The sequence below is a fragment of the Xiphophorus hellerii genome, chromosome 22 (assembly GCF_003331165.1).
Source record: "Xiphophorus hellerii strain 12219 chromosome 22, Xiphophorus_hellerii-4.1, whole genome shotgun sequence".
NCBI lineage: Eukaryota > Metazoa > Chordata > Actinopteri > Cyprinodontiformes > Poeciliidae > Xiphophorus > Xiphophorus hellerii.
In genome coordinates this window covers 21,683,307-21,705,095 of record NC_045693.1, presented here as the reverse complement: position 1 = coordinate 21,705,095, position 21,789 = coordinate 21,683,307, and the positions used below count along the sequence as shown (strand labels likewise).

The following is a 21,789-nucleotide window of genomic DNA, read 5'->3' as shown; positions in this document are numbered from 1 at the left end:
CGGATTCAACATGTTGGACTTTAGCAACAGCGGTGTTGCTAAGCTAGTAGTTGACGTTATTGCTGATGCCAACTTAGTGAAGGCATAAAATGTTACTAAGTAATGGATTTTTAAAATCTAATCTAACACAGCAGTGTGCATCCCTTATTGACAACCACAGCAAACATTTTCCATTTATTGGAAACAAATACTACACGGTTACACCTCAGCTTGTTAGCAAGTTTAACTTTAGCATTAGCATTACTGGCAAGGAATTTAGACACAAAATGTTACTAAAAAAGCAATTTAAAAACTTTTAATATCTATTCTAACATGGTGTCTTGAAAGGTTTACATGACAGCCACAGATAGGATGTGCTATTCATTGGCAGCAAGAACCTCAAAGTTAACGAGCTGAGCTTGCTAGCAAGTTTGACTTTAGCATCAGCACTGACACTGAACTAAATAAAAATTTAAATCTTTCTCCAACACAGAAACGTCCTCAACTGCAAGTCTAATAACAATTTTACAGCTTTTAGTAAGATGATTTATTCAATCATATAACAAACCATGTAGAAGCTTAAATTCAGTTTTGTTCATTCAGACTTTTAGGATAAATAATGTTTGTATTTCTTATATTAATTTGTTTATTTGGATAAAATGATTACTAGTTAAATCTCCAATGCATACAAATTTGTTATATTGGACTATACTAAAGCCTTCTTTTAAATTTGCATATCTAATTGCAGTTAAGGACTTTAGGGTGTGGAGAGTTAGTTGGGCAGCTGGAGTGGAGCCACACAGTTTTTTGACCTCTCTCTCTTCAGACTCTCTTGTTTACTCTTTATTATTTTGTGGAAAAGTAACATTTGTACCGTTTTTATTTCTGAAGTAAACCGTTTAACTTTATCAAGAGAATCCAGTCTGGGTTTTTTGTCGTTTTGTCATCAAGTGGATGGGATGGGAAAGACGGAGAGCGTCAAGCTTATAGCTTCATTATTTAGGAACCTACAAACCATATAGGCATAAAGACTTAATTACACAGATGAATGAGAACAGCAGTGTATTGAACCAATGGCTTCTAACCAAAATGTCAAATCTGTAATCAAAATAAATCCGTAAATGTTAGCATTTAGCCATTATTAAGCTTTCAAACGAATATGTTCAACTGAAATTGAAAACATTCTTATGACTAAAATTTAACACATTTAGCAGTGCAATAAACAGCTACTAAATGTATTTGTAGTTCACAAGTGATTATTGCATGGCGTTCTGCTCTCTCTAGTCTAGTAACCCAGTTATCCTATAACAATCTGATTTTAGTTGAATATTTAGTCAGAAGTTAACTGCATTACATTAATGATAAAAGAGGTGAAATATTTCCAAATAGCCAAACTTGTCTTTCTAACAAGTTCAGTAAAAGTTTTGCCGTTTTCTTGCAGCCAGAAAAAGCTCTAGTCAATCTGTGTCTTTTTTTAATAACTTTTAAGAGAAAGTAATAGACTGTAGAACTGGTACGATAGAAAATTTGATGAGTTTTGATGTTACTTTAAAAACCTTGCTTACCTTGATACCGGTAAATAATTCCCGCCTAGTCAATATACATCACTCTCCCTTTTCCACCTCTCATTAATTTACAGGAGCCGTTCCATCTTGAATAGTTAAATCCTGCGCGGTTCCCTTAGCATCACTGCTAATGTGCATTCCTTCCTTGAATAAAAGACTTAAAAAAAAAAAACAATCTGCGATGAGAGCTGGCATTCTCAAGTGCCTTTCCTCAAGATCAAACACCTTAAACAAACACGTTTTTTTCTTTCCTCCAGTTTCAAGAGACCAGAAAGAGCACGCTCTTTATGATGTTTACGTGCAGGTTTTCTCCTCTCGACCCCTCTGCACTTCAAGTGCAAGCTAAGCATCCGACCTATATTAGAGATCTTTCATCTCGGCCAGACGTGTTTCCCATACATGTGATGTTCTTCTACCGCCTCTTTAAGGGCGTTTTTGGTCTTCACAGGAAAACCTTTTGACAAGAGTGAGGAGATGTTCTGTCTTACATGAAAGCTGGGTAAAATGTGTCCTGACAGAAAGCCTCCTGAGTTTTTTTTTCTCTTTTCTTTACAAGTTGCTGTATGCACTGTTTCTCCTCTAAGACTTTTATTCCCTCAGTTTATAATTGAGGCAGAGGGATTATTTTCTTTATCCCCAACAGTCATAGATTCTTCTTACTTTTGCCATAATGTCTGCAGTCATTGGATTTGTCTTTATTTACTCTAATAAAGCTCTAAACCTCTGTGTAGAATAAAAACTAAATGATGATTTGTGTGTGTGTGTGTGTGTGTGTGGTGGACAGTTTAAGTAATATGTGGTTGGAGAAGTTGAATAAAATCCACACAGGGTTTATGCCAGCCATGTTTCACTCTCATACTCAAACTGGAATGAAAAGCAAATGATTTGATATTCTTACTCTAAATTGTGAGATATTTTCTAACTCTTTAAGGTGTTTTCTGCTACTTTTATTCTCGTGTCTGACGTACAGTTGTTTTTCTGACTGTTTCTAACCGCCTCTCAGCTCGCTAACCTTCCCCACCGGCAATGTTACGACCTAAATTTTCAAAATACCCCGTATAAACCTACCCACACATTACTTTACCTCTTCTTCTACAGTAAAGAGTGCTCCTTTGTTTAAACGCTGCCAGAGAGGGAATAAGAGAGTAAGTTGCGCTGCTCACTCTGTTTGAAGCCGAGGAAGGGGATCCTCTCTATGGGCGTGTCTCGTTCTTTCATGTACTTGTAGAGCTCTACCAAGAAAGCCTGCTCCTCCGCGCGGCTCTCCTCTGAAGTATCCTCATCTTTCCTCTCTTCCTTTTTCTCACTCCTCTCCTCCTTGTCCTTCTCCTTTCCTCTCTCCTTCTCCTCAGGTGAGGACTTCTTACTGAGCCCGGCGGGCCTTTGTTTGCCCGGCGTAGTTAGTTTCCCATTGGGTACCGTTTTACAGCCGGGCTTGACCTGCACGGACAGAGCACAAGGAGGGCGCGGATGCGATTAGAGGGAAACTGAAACCAGAATGAGAGGGTTATTTAAATGAGGTCAGACAGCTGTATGTGAGATGTGTTGGGATCAAAGCATAAACAAATATTCTTCGTGGCCACATAGTTCATGTTCTCATCACTGAAAAGCCAACGATGAGTTTAACTAATATTGATTTTTAACTCTGAAAGGTTGCAGGGATGCACGGACAAGTCGGCTGGGGTTGATTTTTAGCTTGGCTAGATTCAAACTTCCTAACTTTTCTCAATGCAGTGAATGCACCATACACTCCTCCAATCACTGGACCTCCAAGGACATGTAGCTTTTTGAAGTTATCCAGTCATCGTCATTTTGTAACCTATGAAAATAGATAAAAATGTGGCCTTTTAAGCCACCAAGCAGTATACAAACTCAGCCTAAACACTGAGATCTGCCTTTCACCCATATTTAGATATCATATTTTATGTTGACATTTTTGCACCTTTCACTTTTTAAATTCAATTTCTCTTTAATTACACAACTTCTTATGTTTTGTTAATCATAAATTTGCTTGGGATAATCAGGTCACCCGTGGACTTGTACGACCATGTGTTAGGGCCACATTAAGATCAAATAGAAAAACAAATTACAAGAATAAAGTCATAAAATCAAGAATAATAAAGTCGTAATTTTACAAGAATGAAATCATTTGAGAATAAAGGTGAAATAATATGATAATTTGTAATGATGTAAAGCACTTTGAAATGCCTTGCTGCTGAAATGTGCTATACAAATAAAATTTGATTTATTGATTGATTGATAATAAAGTCATAACATTACGAGTATAGTTGTAATATTAATATTAGGAAATTAGTCGTAATATTTTGACTTTATTCTCATAATATTATAACTTTATTCCAACAATTTTATGACTTTATTCTAGAAATTGTATTTTTTTACTTTCTTATTGTGTCTCTAATACGCTGACATACTTTATAAAAAATCGGAATTGGCTAAAATGATTATTTACTGGTCAGAACTTTAATAAAATCATAAACGGACCACAAAACTCTGATCGGTGCACCTCTTCCAGCAAGTCTGGAAGAATAAGATGTTCAGCTGAAACTGAAAAACATATAATATTTTTTTTTTTCTTCATTATACTTGTGCAATGATCTCACTTGTTTTAAACAATTGTTGCTGTATTTACAATACTGCTTCCTTCTAATGGAAACTCATAAAATAAGATACACATCTTGTTCCTCTGCAGGATCATGTTGTGCTTGTTTTAAAGACTATTATGTGTTTCAGGGAAGGAGAAAGGACAGGAGAGAAAGGAGTGCTGTTCTGAAACAGATGCTATCAAATCTAATAAAACAATGAAAAAAAAAAGTTGTTCTAAAGGCTGTTTTGCAGAGGAGATAACAAAAAAGAAAATAGCAAATAGTTAAAAAAACAAACAAACAAACTAAATCAGCAATCTATCTTTTCAAACATGAAAATACTAAACATTCCCAGGCTACAAATCATCACTTGCGCTCTTATGACAGATTATGTCATTCCTTTTGTGTAACAAGTGGCCTTCGGAGTCACATGTTTTCCCTGCGTGCGCTGGTGGTTGTTACAGTGCACTGCACCGCTGCTGCGTGGGTCACTGGGTTGTTTGGGAAAACTGAAACGTGGTGGCCTCGTTCTGCAGCCCGAGATAAAAAAAACAACAAAAAAAACACAAAAAAACGACCACCTGGAAAACAGTATGCTGGAAACAACGAGGTAAGCCTTTAAGCCAGAGCCAGAGGACAAACATTACTGCATTATACTACTGCTAATAATAATAATAGCTGTAATGGTGTACGTAATCATGTTGATAAACATTTATGAGTTCTTCCCATCTAGGGCAAATATATGCACAATGAACCTTTATATAATCCCTTGCAAATGTGATGAGTCATTCCTCGTTTTATTATATTTTGCTTCCAAGAATCCAGACTTTGTGTAATATTAATTAGCAGCTTTCTTAAGGACAAAGATGTTGTTGGGGGTTTTTTTCAATTGCAATTGCGCTGTTGCTAATTTTCGGTCCGGTGAATGACCAATGTGACGGAGGCATGTCAGTCATTCAGGTATAAAAAAACCTCTTAAACTCGGGGGATAAATTAGTGTTGTGTCATAATATGACAAGGAATTTAAGTTTATTACACTGGGTTACAAAAAATATATTTTTGGAAGTTGTCTATGTTTTTACGACTGAATCAGGACTATTTTGCACAGCTGAATCAAAAAATGACGTCCATTTTTCTCAATCAGGTCAGTTTTTTATTCTAATTTGATTTAGAGAAATCCAATCCTCTGACTAAATCGATGACATTTTTGTGACATTATCAATTCGTTTCCGTTAATATTTCTCATTCAAACAAAGTTTTAGGAGAAAAAAAAAGTTTCCCACCAGAGTGTATTAATTAAATGTTACAAACTTTCTGTAGATTGACTAATAAACACTGATAAGGGTAAGTACATGTAATTTGAACATTACGTCTTCGTTGTGCAAAATTCTCCGTCTCTTTTCTGTCCTGATGGAATCATCACTCATTGATCTCAGATTATCAGAAAACTGATCCAGATGTGAGAGCATTTTGATGCTCATGTTGCATTCATAGCTCAGAAAGTTGACCTGATGGAGCAAAACCAATGTGATTTTAACAGTTGAAAAACCCCAGACAGTTTTTTGGCTGTTGGCCAGCGTTCTCAGTAATATTTTGTCGTTAGCAGTCCAACACAAAGAGAAGTGGATCACAGTATGAACAAAATAATGCATCTCTCAAATCTTGCGTCAAAATTTTGATTAATTTTAGTCTAAAGGTGAATTAAATAATATATTATACTATATATCTATATACTCTTATAGAAGAACTTTAAAGCTCTCTGTGCTGCATTGATGTAACCAAGAGAGAAATTAATGGTTGTTTAAAATCCCATCACACATCTTTCTTTTGCTCGGCTTTTGTCTGCCACCCTGCATCTAACAACACGTCAGTCCGTTTGGCAATCAGTGAGGTTATATCGCAGGTTACTCAATGCACAGCTTATCTTATCTCACCTTGGTTGCAGTTTTGCTCTCTGGGCTCAAGGGGTCCGGAGCCGCCACAGCTGCAGAACCCTGGGTCGACCCCGACGAGCCCTGACCTGGAGCTTGACCCTGGGTGTCCCTCCTCTGAGAGATGGAAAGCTTCTTCTTTCGAGGTCGCCCCTTCAGGTTCGGAGCTGAGGGAGAACAGAAAGACAAGATGAGATTTATCTATTTAGGCCAGAAATAAATCACACCACCTAGTGTGATATCTTTTTTTTTACCATGGTGTAGCAACACCCCCATTGTTGTGTATAAGCTGCTGTAAAAAAAAAAGAACAGCGTTTGCGTTTTTTATTTGTCAGAGTTAAATGTTTAAGCTCATCAAAAACTGTTAATGTGAGACAGAGATAACTCGAGGAAATACAAAAGGCTGTTTGCAATTGCTCTTTAAACCTCATAAAAACTTATTTCACTCTCAAGCGCAGCAGCAATGAGTCTTTTACAATATGTTTTTAGGAAGTTTGGCTGGGTGTCTTGTTTGTAAAGAAAATGTGTCAATTCAGCCAAATAGAGCCTCTGGAGGCCACCACACCACCTCTCAATTAGATTTAAGTCTGAACTTTGACTAGGCCATTCTAAATCACTTTTCAGAGCCATTCAGATGTGGAACTGCTGGTGCACTTGAAATGTAGGTCATGAACTAATGAACTTGGGGTACTCGTGGTTCCATCAATCATGGCACGCTGACCAAGTCCAGAAGCAGCGAAACAGCCCCAAAACCAAACATTAACACCCATTTGTACGATGCTCCGTTTCTTAAATGTTGTGTTAGTTTTTACAGGCAGATGTAACAGGACAGAAACCTCCCAGAAAGTTCCACTTTTGTCTTGTCAGAACGCAGAACATTTCCTCCCAAATGTCTGAAGGTTGTTTTGCAAATGTGAGACGAGACTTTATGTCGTTCTGGGTCAGCAGTGGCTTTTAGCGCCGGTTCTTTCCTATAGAAGCCATCTTTCTTTTTGTGGAATCACATTGAGAGTCCTCTGTGTGATTCGCTTCACTGCAAAAAGTATTTTTGGTCTAGTTTCTAGTGCAAATATCTTAGGAAACTTGAAATAAGACAAAAACTAACTAACAAGTAACTTTTTGGTAGGATGTAAAAGCTTGTTCTAAGTAAATAATTTCTTAATATTGATGATAAAGTTCTTGCTCTAATGGCAGATTATTTAACTTACAAGACATTTTTTCCATGTTAGAAGTTCATTTATCTGCCATTGAAGCTAGCACTTTTTCATCAAAATAAAGAAATTATTTACTTAAAACAAGCTTCTACATCTTACTAAAGAGTTACTTTTAAGTTAGTTTGTCTTATTTCAAGTTTACTAAGATATTTCCACTAGAAACTAGACAAAAATACTTGGTAAGATTGTGTGTTTTTGCAGTGTTGAGTTCAAAATCCTTATAATTGACTTCATAACCATTTTGACACTGCAAAATGTCGCGTTTGGATGTCTTTGTTTTTTTTCTGAATTTCTTTAGATTGGGACATAATTTGTTGAGATTTATTAGCCTATTTCACTTTGTCATACAAGTTCTAGCTACGTTCGGTGCGGATCTGAAGGTCTGGTGGAGCTTGTGAAATTGACCTAAAAAAATTTGGATTAATCACATTTAACAAATAATTTAATCGAGGGGAAAGTTTATTTTTTGGACAGTTGAAGGATGGTTTCAGGAGCACCTTAAAAATAAAAACTGTCTTAATTTTTTATTTTTTGGCAAGAAAAAAAAGGTACTAGATGATCTGAAACAATTAAGCGTGACCAAAACGCAAGCACAAAATAAAGCTCAACACGTTTTTTGCAGCACTGTTTCACAGAAACAATAAAACAAACAGAACATTTGTCACTAGAAATACATTTCCTAAAAGCAAAAGTTGACTTTAAGCTGAAAAAAAACAAACGAACAAAAAAAAACACAAGGCAATGGCAGAAACATTTACAACCAGAAAAAGGAACTTCACTGACCTGCTAGCCTGTAGCTAATTATTTCTAAACTGGATTAGTGCTGAAAGGGGTAACAGGCTGCCAGATCTCTCTAATGTGCTTGTAAACGTGACCCTCGAGTTTAATTTGAGTCAAGAAGAGAAAATGAACTCTTGCTGAAAGTTTTAAAGCATATATAATACCGAATGAGGGCGTGAAAACAGCCAAGCAGAATAATGCAAATGACAGCCGCTGGTTAACCAACAACCCACAAACGAGAAGAAGCATCCAACAGATACTATAAACAGGACTATTTCATGGAGAAGCCAAATTCCTACCACAACATACATAACACGACAAACATTCTGCTTTGTTTCTTTCTTATCATCGCATCATAAAACATCAGCCTGAACTGCAGCACTTTGGAAGCTCTGATGATTGCGGCTCTATGTTTGGTTTTCTCTGATTAGTCTCCCCAACACAGTTAATTAAAAACACATGAACCTGCCTGATAGGAGCTCTTTGTTTGAAAAGCTGGCAGACATAATTGCTCAGTTCACATTACACACACAATAAAGTATTTAAACTCTCCAAGTCCTTTGAACACCCACGTTTATGTCAACCGGCAATTGTAATGTAACGTCTTGGCAGAGTGAGTCGCTCGGATGCAACAACGCCAGCGGAGATAAGCTCCGAGGAGAGAAACAGAAAGAAAAAGAGGCAAACTTCAAATGATCTAAGTTCAGTCACGTATTTCTCTGTGTCAACATTACCCACCTCCCTCCTTTGCCTTTTTTTTTTTTTTTTTGTGCATGCTCAATGACAGCTTTACCCCGTCCAAGGTTGTTCTCTGCCAAAACGGCTCTGATTATTTTAGTCGGAGCGAATTCTCTTCAAGAACAAAAACCGCTTCAAATAGCAGCGGAGCCAAATAAAATGTTAGAGTCATTAAAAGGCTAAAAGGCTCTGGACTCGGCAGCCCGACGTGTTGTTATTATCACAACCGCTAAGGCTGTGGAAAAACAGCGTGGGGAAAATTCCAAGGACATTTGTTGTGCATTTGTCATCTCTCTGGCACTGTAAAAACAAGTTTTCAGCACTGTAATCTTCACTTAGAAAGCACTGGGCGTGTTCCTCACTCTGCTGTTTTCTCAGCCCGCTGCCACCTTTATTCGGTCAATTATTCATTAAGGCTCACAAATCGCATAAATCAGACTGGTTAATCATTTACTAAGATTTGCGTTTAAGAGACAAGACACAGCACAACATGTTGTAGTCTAATTATCCAGCAAATCTCTGTCTCTAACACAGACAAGAGATAAAGTCCTAAAAGATCACATAGCTGAAGCACAGCTCATAAACGGAAAACACATGCAGTCCTTGCAAAAACAAACATTACATGATCGAATTCGCTGGCAGGTTTTGAATAGAGATGTTCATCCGAGTGAGGTCACGGTCTAAGTGCGGGTCTGTTTTTAGTCCAATAACAGCCCTGCGACACCCTGCACTCGCTTACGTAACCTGTCTGTTTACATTTTTCATCAGGTCAAATACTGCTGCGTAAGAAAATGCAGCAATTACAGCAAATAAGAAAAAAACAAAATCTGCTGCATAACATATGAAAAGCACAAAGCGTGCCGAGGAAACAGATGAGCTGAACGTCGTCGACTTGGCGGCATTCACACAAAACGGGTCGATTATTAGAGTAAACTGGGGTCAAACAGGTGTGTTCACGTTGGGTTTTATTTTATAGGAGGTCAAGGGGAGTCAGACTGGTTGCGCTTCGGAAAACACGCTGATGTGTTCTCCAAATGGCAGAGTTGCATAAGGCCATCACACCAGCTCTGTACATTGATTTTCTTAAATGGAAACACAGACTTTCATAGTCTGTAGGAGAACAATACTAACATCTCAAGACAATGATTTTACAGCATCCAGGGAGATGTGGTATTTTTACTACTCTGTGGGCATTAAGTGTTTTTTTTATTATCATTTTATTTTCTCGATGTACTAGAAAAGAAAAAAAAAGGTCAGTTGATACTTCCCTCGTAGAGCTAAAAATGTTCCCCTGCAGCGACTTACCAAAAATGGATGCTGACCAAACTTCCACATTCTTTTTTTTTTTGATTTGCTTCTCACCGAGCTGCTTATTGCTCAGTCTGTGGCTTTCTGCTTATCTGGGACACTAGCATGGCTCGGAGACACGTCTTGAAGTGGCCAGAGGGCATCACAAAGCCCCAAAGGCTCGCCACTCACACACAGAAACATGCACAAATACAAATAAAAATAACCCGTGTACCGACTGGTGTTGCAGCGTCTTGCGAAGGTTTTTCATACCACTTGGAACATTTTGTCACGACACAACCACCAAGTTTTGTTGTACTTTATTAGGATTTTGTCTGCACCAAAATAAAATCCAGTGAAAACAACGGGGTGCTAAACTGTGTAATTCAATCTCTTGGAGAACATTAGTGGACAAACAGCATCATCAAGACCAAAAAACAAAGCACAAGTCATGGAGAACATTGTGGGGAAGTTTAAAGAAGAGTAGGAACATAAGCTTTGAGCATCTCATGGAGCAATGCTCATAACACATGAGCATCCGCCTAAACTACAAGGCTGGGTAAGGAGAGCATTGATCAGAGAAGCAGCCCAAAGACCCACGGTGGAAGAATCGGTCAACAGGATGAATATTGGTCGTACAATTGCGGCGATAAGACACAGCAGAGTTGATGAGAAGATGGATGGACGATCTGGGAATAAATCCTACTGAACACAAATAATGTGGTAACACTTAATTTGAAGGGATGTGCATAACACTGACATAACATCTGTTATGAACATGAAGGAGTCTTTATGAATGTTTATGACTGCTGTTATGAAGTTTCCTTTGGTAAATAATGACACTTTAACGCAAAGTTGACACTTTACCAGACTTTTAATGCGACTTTTAGAGCAAGTGTTACCAATCATTTAGACTGAGCCTCATTCACGTGTTTGAACAGTTTCGGTCAGAGTCCAGACTTTGTTAGGATCCGTAGCAAAGTCCAAACCGACCGAGCTTTAGGTATGTTGAAAATAAAATGATCAACTGGGCAAGCCTCAAAACACCTGCAGCTCTGCTTGTAAGTGAAAGGTGGTTGAAACCGTTTCCATCCATCTTTATTATGCACTATGTGCTGGCCTAGTACAGTAAATCCCAATTAAACACACAAAAGTTTGTGGTTATAGTTTGATTAAAAAAAAAAGAAAGAAGTTGAAGCAGCATGAGTAGCCTAGCAAGGCGTTGTTTATTGATGAAAAGTGAGCGTGATTAAACATTGCCAGCAGGGAAGATGTGCAGAAAGACGACTCGGTGACGTCAAACACACTCGGCTCCTAGTGGCTTTGAAACGAGCCTCTGTTCTAATAATTTCTCCCCCCCTAGAATCAATTAAATACAGAAGTAGTGCCATTCCGATGATGTCAGTGATAATGGAAAAACTCATTAGAGACAGCTCAGGGACGGTTCTGATAGCCGTCTGCTACAACAGAGTAGAGCCACGGGGAAACAACAAAATGGGCCTGACTGGGACGCAGCTGGGAATACAGCATCGCATAAGAGAATCCCACTGATGGATGTCTGAGACGATAAAGCTCAATATCTCTGTACATGTTTAACTTAATGAAAAGTAAAATCGGCTTCAGAAATCCCCCACTTCAAGTGAGCACATGATCGTGCCGATAGCGGGCATGCTTTTGCATTTGCCTGGGAAACTGAAATAATATTTAAAAAAAAAGAAAAAAAGGAAAAACCTCAGGGATCTGAAATACTTTGATGTACTTAAGCAGATTAGCATTCGGCTCATCTCTTCATTTTGGCACTTTTGGCATAATAACACTCATGACTAAAATAATAAGTCACGACGAAGGATGTCTCTGCTGCAGGTTCTTGATTTCTCAGCAACACGGATCAAAGGGAAACTGAACCGGTCAGACGACAGCGTCACTGGTTTGGAACAGAAGAAGAAGAAAACAATAACAGCCACAAGAGAAACAGATAGGAATTTCAGAAATGATGTCACGTTAAATATGTCTACAGGTACAATAAATGCATTGTTGAACATTTTTTAATCTTTTTACTGCGATTATCGGGTCACGATCGCAGGGTCATGGCTTTTTGACCCATGACCCAAAAAGCATAAAAACCTTTTGTCGATTAAATAACAACGATAATAATAGAACATTACTATTGTTATTAACATTTGTTCTCTGATTTCTTTTAGTAAGTAAGTTTGACATCAACCTGGGGGCGCAGTTGGAAGTCAGTTTGTAGATTTCACCTTTGACCGACTTTAAAGCTTAAAACTAAGTCACTGTTGGAAGGTTTCCCGTCTTTTCCACAATGAATGATTCATCACACGCAGCACGCTCCAGAGTTTTAAGCACTGGGTAAATATCTGTCCATTGGCTTTGGAGCAAATTCATGTTTTCAATCTGGCAAAGCTGACGGATTTCTAAAATAAAGCTAACAAATAAACTACAGCAAGGTTTCCGGGTCGTTTGAAAGAGAAAACCGGCCCCGAGCATCACAGATCCTCCAACATACAAGCCTCTCGTGTAAATGATATCACGAGTCTCAAGAGGTTTTCCTACATTAATAAAGAAAAAAAATATATGTATATATATAAGGTGCTTTCTTCTACTTTTTTCATTCATCTTTTCTTGCCAACTACATCTGGAGAATTTGATGCTTCTAGTTAGTCTCATCTGACAAAAGCAAAGAATTCCTCTCAAAGTACCAACTGGATTTAGGAAATTTAAAACCTTTACTTTTTTTTTTTTTAAAAAAGGCTTGAGTCCTGATATTAAACCCAGACAACTGATTGGGATGTAGATAACATCTAAAGGTTGCTATGGAGGCTTGGTAACTGTAATAACATGCTAATTATTGATCTGAAGGTAAAGCTGACATTTTAAAATTAACACATATTTGACTTCATTCACTGGGATGTTCTCCTTTCTTACCTATTTTGAAGAGTGGCCAGAGAAACATACTCTGTAACTTGCTTACTTATGTTAGTAATTTACTTTACTAAAGAAAAAGTGTGAATAAAAAATCTATTCCCGTTAATTCAGTTGGAATCGTCTGAGGTGCTATAAAAGTGCAGCACCAGTTATCTCGTAAGTAATACTTTCTTCAAAATGCAATATGAAGAATAATGTGTTCACCAAATCTGTAACACAAAACATAACCTGAAAAAACAGCAAGCGAAGCGAGACAAAATAAAAGGAGGTCAAAACTCTGAAAAATGTTCATCTTTAGCATCTAACTTTGTACGTTTTGCACATTCAGAGATTTTATCGTTTCTTTTTTGTTCTAAACAAATCTCTGTGATCTAAAAATGAGATGTGATCGAGACAAGATCTGAAGAAAGTAAACATTAAAGCACTTACGCCAATAATCAACTACTGCACACAATATCTACACACTTTAGCTTCTTCATTCTTATATTTGACCCAGAATCCATGAAAAATACTGTCAACAAATTGCTTTGACAGAAATATTTTAACAAACAATCCCATATCCATATTCATGTTCTCATTTCCATCTAATGTGAATAAAAAAAAGGGTGAATGTTGCTTTAAATCGTGCAGCTGCAAGTTATTATTGGAATGTAGCATATTTTCTGCGTTTACAAAAAAATAACCAGCTCTTGTCATAACTTCTTCTTTCACACCTTCAGGTCGTTGAACCCAGTCAGCGTTTTTTCTTCATATGAGAGAAACAAGTTTTGTTTAGTTTTACTATTAGTATCCACAAACTAAAGACCTTGCTTCTTTTTTCCCCCCTTTTTTAAAAATAAATTTCTAATGTATTTAGCAACAAAATGAAAGCATTCAGCTTTCAGACTCAGGGGATTTTCTTAAAGCTTGAAGAGAAATTTGCACCTACCAAACAGGAAGTGAGATGGCATCTCTGCACCTGTCTTATGTGTTGACGCTGAACTTTTGATGATAAAACACAGGAGAGCGCTGCACTATCAGTGCATCAGTATTTAAAGCCGCAGAAATGAAATTGTCATGGTGACGGTGCCCTGCTGAACTGCTTAGCCCACTAAGTTTCCATTTTAAGTTTTAAAAAAAAAATCTTTTGTTATTCTACAAAAACGGTAAAAGATTAGTAAAGATTCATAAGACTGAAAATAGACTTCAAGTCCCGTAAAATGCGCAGAAATACGACGATGACACGAATGTTTATGCAACATGGTGCGGGGGCATTGGAGGTGAAGCTGAAATAAATCATGCGTTCAGAAATACTGACAGAAACCGATCAGCCCTGAAGTCCCAAAAGTGCTGAGCTCAATAAATGTCACACTTCTGCAGCTCAGTTGTTTTAAATAATGAAACAACAGATCTGACTTGTCAGATGTGAGGCAACATCCAGCCAAAGTGTGACTGTCTGACAGGCTGATTGACTGAAAGCCCCGGGAGCAACTGTCACATCTCTGATTTCATTAGGCAAAATTCCCACCCGAGCTTTTAATCCTGCGTCTCCAACGTCAGCTTTCCCTCCGCGTAACGAGGTCCAAGTTCAAACATGAAGGTGAAAGAGGAATGAGCGAGGCATGACTCTAGAAAAGCAGCGGTTCGTGAAAAACATGCTTTGACGTATTTTGTTGTCTCACTTGGCTGCAAATCCACCAAAGGCCTCAATCCCACTCAGCAATTAGAAGCGATGCTCGCAGCCAAAGGTATCAGTCGTGTTGCAACACTTAGCCTTGTTTGAACGGCACACTGTGTCCCTCAGGAGGGGAGACAATAATCTCAAATATGTAGCAGTTTGGAAGTTAACGTCATGCCCTGTGTGTAAATGAAATAACATCAGATTATAAGTATTTTATGTGAAATGCGAGCAGGCAAGGTCAGCAGAGTAAAAACCAAAAACAGGGCGACACAGAGCGCTAACTACTATTAGCAACAAATGCTAACGGCAATATATTTCAATGCTGGAAGCCTGTTTAGTGTTTGAGTAATGCCAGTTGAGCTAATGTAGATCGTAATCTACAATAACTCTTTATTTAAATGACTTACTGCAGCATTTAATTTCCCTTTGGAATCAATAAAGTCTTTTGAATTTGGCTTTAATTGAATTTGAATCACTGACGCAAGATGCTCAAGCCAAAAGGCTCACATACAACCAGTTATAATACCAAATACTGTGTTGAAATTTAAAATATGATAAAGCCTGTTCAAATTTCAAACATGTAATCCGTTTGTCTTTGTTTTTAAACAACATTAAAACCCAGATTTACAGCCGCCTGTATCTCCTCCATTCAGTTTCCAAAGGGAAATGAGTATTGGGTCAAAGCGGCTAAATGATCATAAATGGGCCATAAAGCTGACAGGTGCATTTCTGCTGATTACACAAATACGACCAGTGAAACCACCGTCGCGTCACCCTGCGAGTGAGTCAAACAGGACAGGGATATTAAAAACGGACATTCTGCTTTAATTAAAGCGAATTCTGCCAACAGGAAACTCCCTAATGAGTCAGAGGGGGAAGAACGGCGAGAACATAAAGGATGTTTAAGTAAAGTCATCTGTAAAACATCCTGCAGCCACCGTCCCCTCAGGAGAGATGCGTCAGCGTGCGCATCTGTGCAAGCGAGCAGGAATCCTAGTCCGAGTCGCCCCGCCCCGCCCCTACCTGGAGGAAACATTTGTAAATGAAACTGTATCTGTGAATACGGCGACTGTGGCACAAGGAAAAGTCGTTCAGCTCTCACAAGCCGTACAAGGTTACAACTCTGGAAATTTACAGCGGGTCATAAAACATAAAGCACGTCTGCAGACAATGGCTGACCCCGTCACGATGAAATAATACTCAAGATGATAAACTAAACGTGATTGCGTAAAATAATCGCACCTGCCAGGCACAAACAAAAGAACTGATAAATAATAAATAATACGTCACCAATTGTGATACCAAACACCGCATGAAGCAGCTCCTGAGGCACAGGCTTTAATCTGCAGAGCAGCGGAGCATTAAATGTGTGATCAGTGGAGTGATATTACACTTTGGTGGAACATTTTAACTCAACTGGAGGCACAATGAAGTGACAAGAAGAGCTTCACAGCGGAAAGGCAACAATACCAGAGAGAAAATATTAAAGAATTTAAAAAAAGAAAGAGAGAAAGCAATGACTTATTTCTCAGCCAGCCATGACAGGCAGCAGTGTGTGTTCACTTCACATTAAAAAAAAAAGAAAAAAGAAAAGCCAAGAGGTTGAAGGGACTTCAAGTGTTTCAGCTCAGGGATTGCGCGGATCTGGCCGCAGTTTCAGCAAGCCATTCTTTTGAGAAGAAACACACAATGCTCTCCGTTCAGTTCAGAAGATGTTATTTTTTTTTTTTAATTTTCTGATCTTAAACACTTTCACATCAAATGAAAATGAAATGTGAAAATCATTTCGTTAACCCTGGTAATGGATCGGGACACATCAGAGATGATTTTACACAAAGAATAAAATTCCACTTAGTATTCAAATCTGCGGCGCTTCAGCCTCTTTCAAATGTGTCCTTCAACGCTCCATCTTTTCAAAAATTAGATGAAAGTCAGGAGATAACACGAAAATGTTCATTCATCAGTCAATCACAGCTATCTTTAATTATTAACACACAATCTAAGCAACATTAAAAGGGAGATTTGATTCATTTTTATTGATTGTGCAGCCAAGATAAGAGTCGGGCCAAAAACTAAGTAATAATGATGTTTATTTATCTGTTTGCAAGACTGAGAAGTTTAAATTCATGAAGCGCAGTGAGGGCAAATGAAAAAAGCTGTTTTTTTTCTACACGCATCTGCAAAACATAACAAAATGAAGGCACTGGCCTTCCATGTTAACAATCCAGGTTTAGATGTCTGGTTTAAAACATTTCCATCATGCTCCTGCTGCACTTGTGAGGCAGAATTATTTAAAAACTATAATCGCTAAGCTACAAACTTTTAAGCAGACGACTGCAGGCTAGCTACCAGAGCGGATAGCCTGACTAATTGACTAGCTAAAATAAATTTGTTGTTACTCTATAAAGAGTAAAACCGAAAAAATATATAATATCCTGTGCAATAAACTGTTGCTAAATTCACCTTGTATTCATTCTGGTTTTCTATGCTAATGTTTAAAAATCAGAATAACAACAAGCTAATGTTACAGTAACATTAATATAACAGTTATAACAATATATGACTGTCGCAGCAGGAAGACAATCCCTGAATGATTACAGTCGCTTTGTTTACAGAGCAGCGATTCACAACAGCACCGGGTCAATTCTTTAATTTTTAAGCCTTTCTTTATAATTTAAGGAAAAGTATTTATTGCCATTAATGCATAAAACCCTTTCTGGAATTGCTGATGAACTTTTTGCATGTTTCCGCTGGTATTTTGACAATTTATCTTTGCTGATTAGCTCCAAGTCTAAGAGGTTGGTAGGCCTCCTTGCCATCACCCTAATCTCTAGCTCCCTCAACAGATTCTCCACCAGAATCACTACATAATAGTAATTTTATTTGTTGGTCTGATTAAATAATTTCTTTACACTTACACGTGCCAGAGGTGTAAATAATTTTGGGCTCAACTGCACAAATTTCAGTTCCACCCATTTCAATACCATTCTGATACCAGCGTGCTAAAACCATGAAAATAGGTTAAATGTTCATTGTTGTTAGGTATTTTCAGGAGGAATAGAGATAAATGTCCATTAAAAAGGTAGAATTTCATTCATACATTTACCTTATAGTATTGTCTGAAAACTTTATGTTTCCATTTGGACCAGTTAACTTTTAGTCAAATGAAACGTTTGTTCCCCTGATCAAAACCTGATAAATCTTAATGATGGTGCATATTACTACTGGAGTCATGTGGCCACATTTCATCGCTGTAAAATTTAAGTCAAATATAGAGATTTACTTTACATCATCAGCTGTCAAAACGAGTATGAAACATTGTTCTGATGGGTATCAAGTAGACAGAGCTATTCGTATCCCAAAAAGGTCGAGTATGACATGTCCAAAACTGCTAAAGCACAAAAGGGTGAAGCAACCAACGGCATATAAAACAAGTTTATTTCATATAACTTGTTGTATATGATGAACATTACAAGTCAAATGGACCAGATTCGTAGACAGGACGAATATAACTAAGCCAATCCAATCATATGCATGGCTTCTAATTTAATTACATAAACCCCAAATTTGTCCATGTTCTTGTAAAATGCCTTCAAATTCATTTTATAATCCCAACTGGTAAAAAGCTACGGAGCCCAGTTAAGTGCTTTGACTCATAAACTTTAAAGCAATCCTTCATCCTGAGTGATAACACTGTTTCATGGTACGACACATTTAAATACCACGAAACACTGTTAGTTTTAGTCAAGTTTTGCTTTATGACGAATGAATCAATTTTTTTTCCATGCCTCAAGTGGTTTCTATGTAGATAAAACCATTTCAACAGAGCAGATATTGTAAGTCACCCCAATCTCTAAGCAACACCTACGCTATACATTTCACTTTCTTTTGGGTCAAAAATGAGTCAGTTCCTTTATCATTTTTGTTCATAAAGATGGCCATTGTCACCTTTCACACGTTACAACAAGTCAATGTGGGCGTGCATACTGTTTCTTTGTCCATGCATGGGACGCAAATTCCAGCAAATAGTAATTTAAGACACACTGACAGCAGAAAACACAACAATACAGTCATGCTTCAAGCTGCTCTATCCGCACAATCAACCAAAAATTACACAATGTGCCCACAGTGAGCGTGGGCACATTTTCTTCTTTCATTATTAATCATCAAATCCTTCGTAGCTTGATAGATGATACAAGTGTTAATTAATTTCACATAAACACAGAGACCAAGATTACCACTGATTAAATTGGAAAACAATTCGCAGCAAGGACCGAGTCACAACCTCAGATGGGATTTCACATCAATGGTACTGACATATTTATTTTCGCCCGATTGCAACACAGGAACAGATTTTTATGCAGCCGTGCCTTAGAGCTACTCTCAATCTAACGATGGCGAATATATCCATCGCCATATGGACTGCTCCCTCCGGCTTATAATTGATATGCACTGTTATTAACCAATAGCAGGCAGTTAAGCAACCTCAACATGACTTAGAATTTAAAAACTTGTCTCTAAAATAGAGTTTGATTTAAAAAACAACTGAGCAGCTCCCTTATTGTGTTTTCTGATCACAGGCGAAGAAAATTTGCTGTAATAAAAGCCTGTTCGAACACGTGCCTGAGTAAAAAGGCAGGGATTAGTGGGGCTTGTTGCTAAAAGAGGTCTAACAACAATCCCCTGAGGTGCAGCCAACTCATCCACAGGTCCTCAATAGCTTCTTGCAAACAGGCCTTTCTTTTTATCTGCACAGCACCCCGACTGACTCATCTTCTGCCTTTAGAAAGAGCAACTTCGCCCAAATCACGCACACACACACACACACACACACACACGCCCACAAACGATAAACCAATTATTAGTAATTTTTGTACATAGCTCATTTTTTCATATTTCTGTGACCCACTGCAGCTGAATTGAAGTTTTCCTTGTTGATGTGCGAATAGCAAAATTACACGGTGAAATTGCGGTAGCTGTTTTTAGAGAAGCAGCAGAAAGAGCCTGAACGTGCCACATGTCGTGGAAGGATAAAAACAGCTTCCTGTGTTCGCACAGATGAGGCTATATCAGCATTCAATCTGGGTCACACTTACTGTACACCAAGTCCAATAGTGATTCTTCCAGGAAAACGTCAGATGCATTAAATGCTGGAAGTTGTTTTGTCTGTCTAGTGCTGAAATTGAATAGAAAAGCAACTTTCGGCGTTTTGCAACCCAGAATAATTGTCACCATTAAAACTAAAAAGATAGATAGATAGATAGATAGATAGATAGATAGATAGATAGATAGATAGATAGATAGATAGATAGATAGATTTTCTGTTTTCTGCAGGAACAAGTAAGCATATTCTATTTGATATGCTCTCTCCAAGCTGTGTTCACTGTATAAAATAAACATACCCTGACTCTGCAAAAATGATAATGCATGAGATTTTTGTGGGCTCTTTTAGACTCTCACCAGTTCCTCGTCTCCTCATTTGCAACAACTATGACATCCTGTTCCACTCTATTTCCCGAACCCATCATTTCCTGTACAAATGCTCGCATTGTATCGGCTCCGGTCTGTTTTTATTCCCCCCTCAAAGACGATTCCCTTCAGCCCGGCTGACTGACAGCGGAGTGTGTTTGCATCATTATCTCCTTCACAGGGCCTGTCTGTTGCCGTGTAGCCTGTGGCAGGCCTCGATCGCTCGTCATTAGAAGTGACTTCGGCTTCCGGCTGCTTGCAGGTGAACGACGCGAACTACAGACGTGTAAAGTTAAGACGCTCTTATGAATTCGTTTGATTAGCTCGCAGATGCCGAGGCACACAACAAGTGGGAGGATATTCTCCTGCCTGAAAGCAGAGGTCAGGCAGGCTAAAAAAGCACTTGGACAGACAAAGAGAAAAATAAGTAAATAAAAGGATGACAGCAACTCTTACGGCTTCCCACACAAAACAGCAATAGCCTTTAGAAGTTTTAGAATCAGATCTTTTTTTCTCTCACTTTGGGCGTCTTAATTATGTCCTATATGCACATCTAACTTCAGTGTGTAGCAAACAGGAATATTGATTCGCTGGAGTTAATCTGAGCTTTAAAATGCTGATCAGGTCTACTGCTTTAGTCTGAGGTTGCAGTGTGCATGTAATAGGATCCACCACCGAGGGTCTGTATAATAATAATAATGCCTTGGCTGATGGCGCGCAGTAGATAAATCATGCTTATGGATTGATGTCTTCCTTTATGGTCTCTGTGAATATAACAAGAATGCCTTCAAGAGCAGCTAAATGTAAGCTTTTATGCTTGCAAAATGGCTGCGTGGAGAGACGCCTGCATGGATTTGGGATGTATTGCTCTAGTTGCCGCTTTATGGCCTAGCCCACCAATCTCACTATTATCAGATGATCATGGAGTGAATTATATGGCGGATGTAGCTTTGAACCTTTTGTAACAGAGGAACAAGAAACACCAGTCGCTGGTGTGAAATATTTAAATATTATTCATACTCAGACATCTATTTAAAGTGTAAATATTGCGCCGCATTGTGTAGTTCTGAATTTGTAAGCTTGTATGTTTGTGGTGCCTGACAGCGTATTATGTAACATGCAGTCTATGAAGCGATGTGCCTGTTGTGAGTCACTGGTGTCTAAAATCACAGGCCACTTTATTAGGTACAACTGTACCTAATAAACGCTGTTTCCGTTGTTAACGGAAACAGCGAATCAGCCAATCACACGGCAGCGACAGAATGCATCTATGTGCGGAGAAAAAAAGCCCGCCATCAAAATGGGGAAGATGGCGAAATGGAAAGGAGAAGAAAGGAGATATAAGAGACTTTGAATGTGACATAATAACTCTTGATTTCAGAATTTGGTTGGGTCAGAATTTAAAAGCATTGCTTCGTCTCGCCTCACATCAACAGGTGATGGTACAAGGGATCTGTGCTTACATTACATTAACAAAAAAACAACCTATCTGTGCGTTATTGCTGACCAATGGCCACAGTGTAACCATCCTATGATGGTAACACCATCATAGGTGTAACCATGATGGTGTTACCAGCATGGTATGAAGAAGCCATCTGTCAAAAAGCTCATCTTATCTCA

At 38.2% G+C, this 21,789-nt stretch overlaps 1 protein-coding gene and 1 long non-coding RNA gene across 2 annotated transcripts in view; one reads left to right on the top strand and one right to left on the bottom strand.

The window, feature by feature from the left end:
* Window positions 1–21,789, bottom strand: part of arid5b (AT-rich interaction domain 5B) — a 103,130-nt gene that overhangs the window by 21,621 nt on the left and 59,720 nt on the right. The window contains exons 5-6 of the mRNA XM_032552693.1: window positions 6,082–6,245; window positions 2,708–2,984 (exon numbers count right to left, since the gene is read on the bottom strand). Coding sequence (XP_032408584.1) covers window positions 2,708–2,984; window positions 6,082–6,245 — 441 coding nt within the window. The remainder of the gene's footprint in view (window positions 1–2,707; window positions 2,985–6,081; window positions 6,246–21,789) is intronic.
* LOC116712854 (uncharacterized) lies at window positions 4,345–6,136 on the top strand. Its single transcript, XR_004337699.1, has 2 exons — window positions 4,345–4,757; window positions 6,093–6,136. It is a non-coding gene; the product is annotated as an uncharacterized LOC116712854 (long non-coding RNA).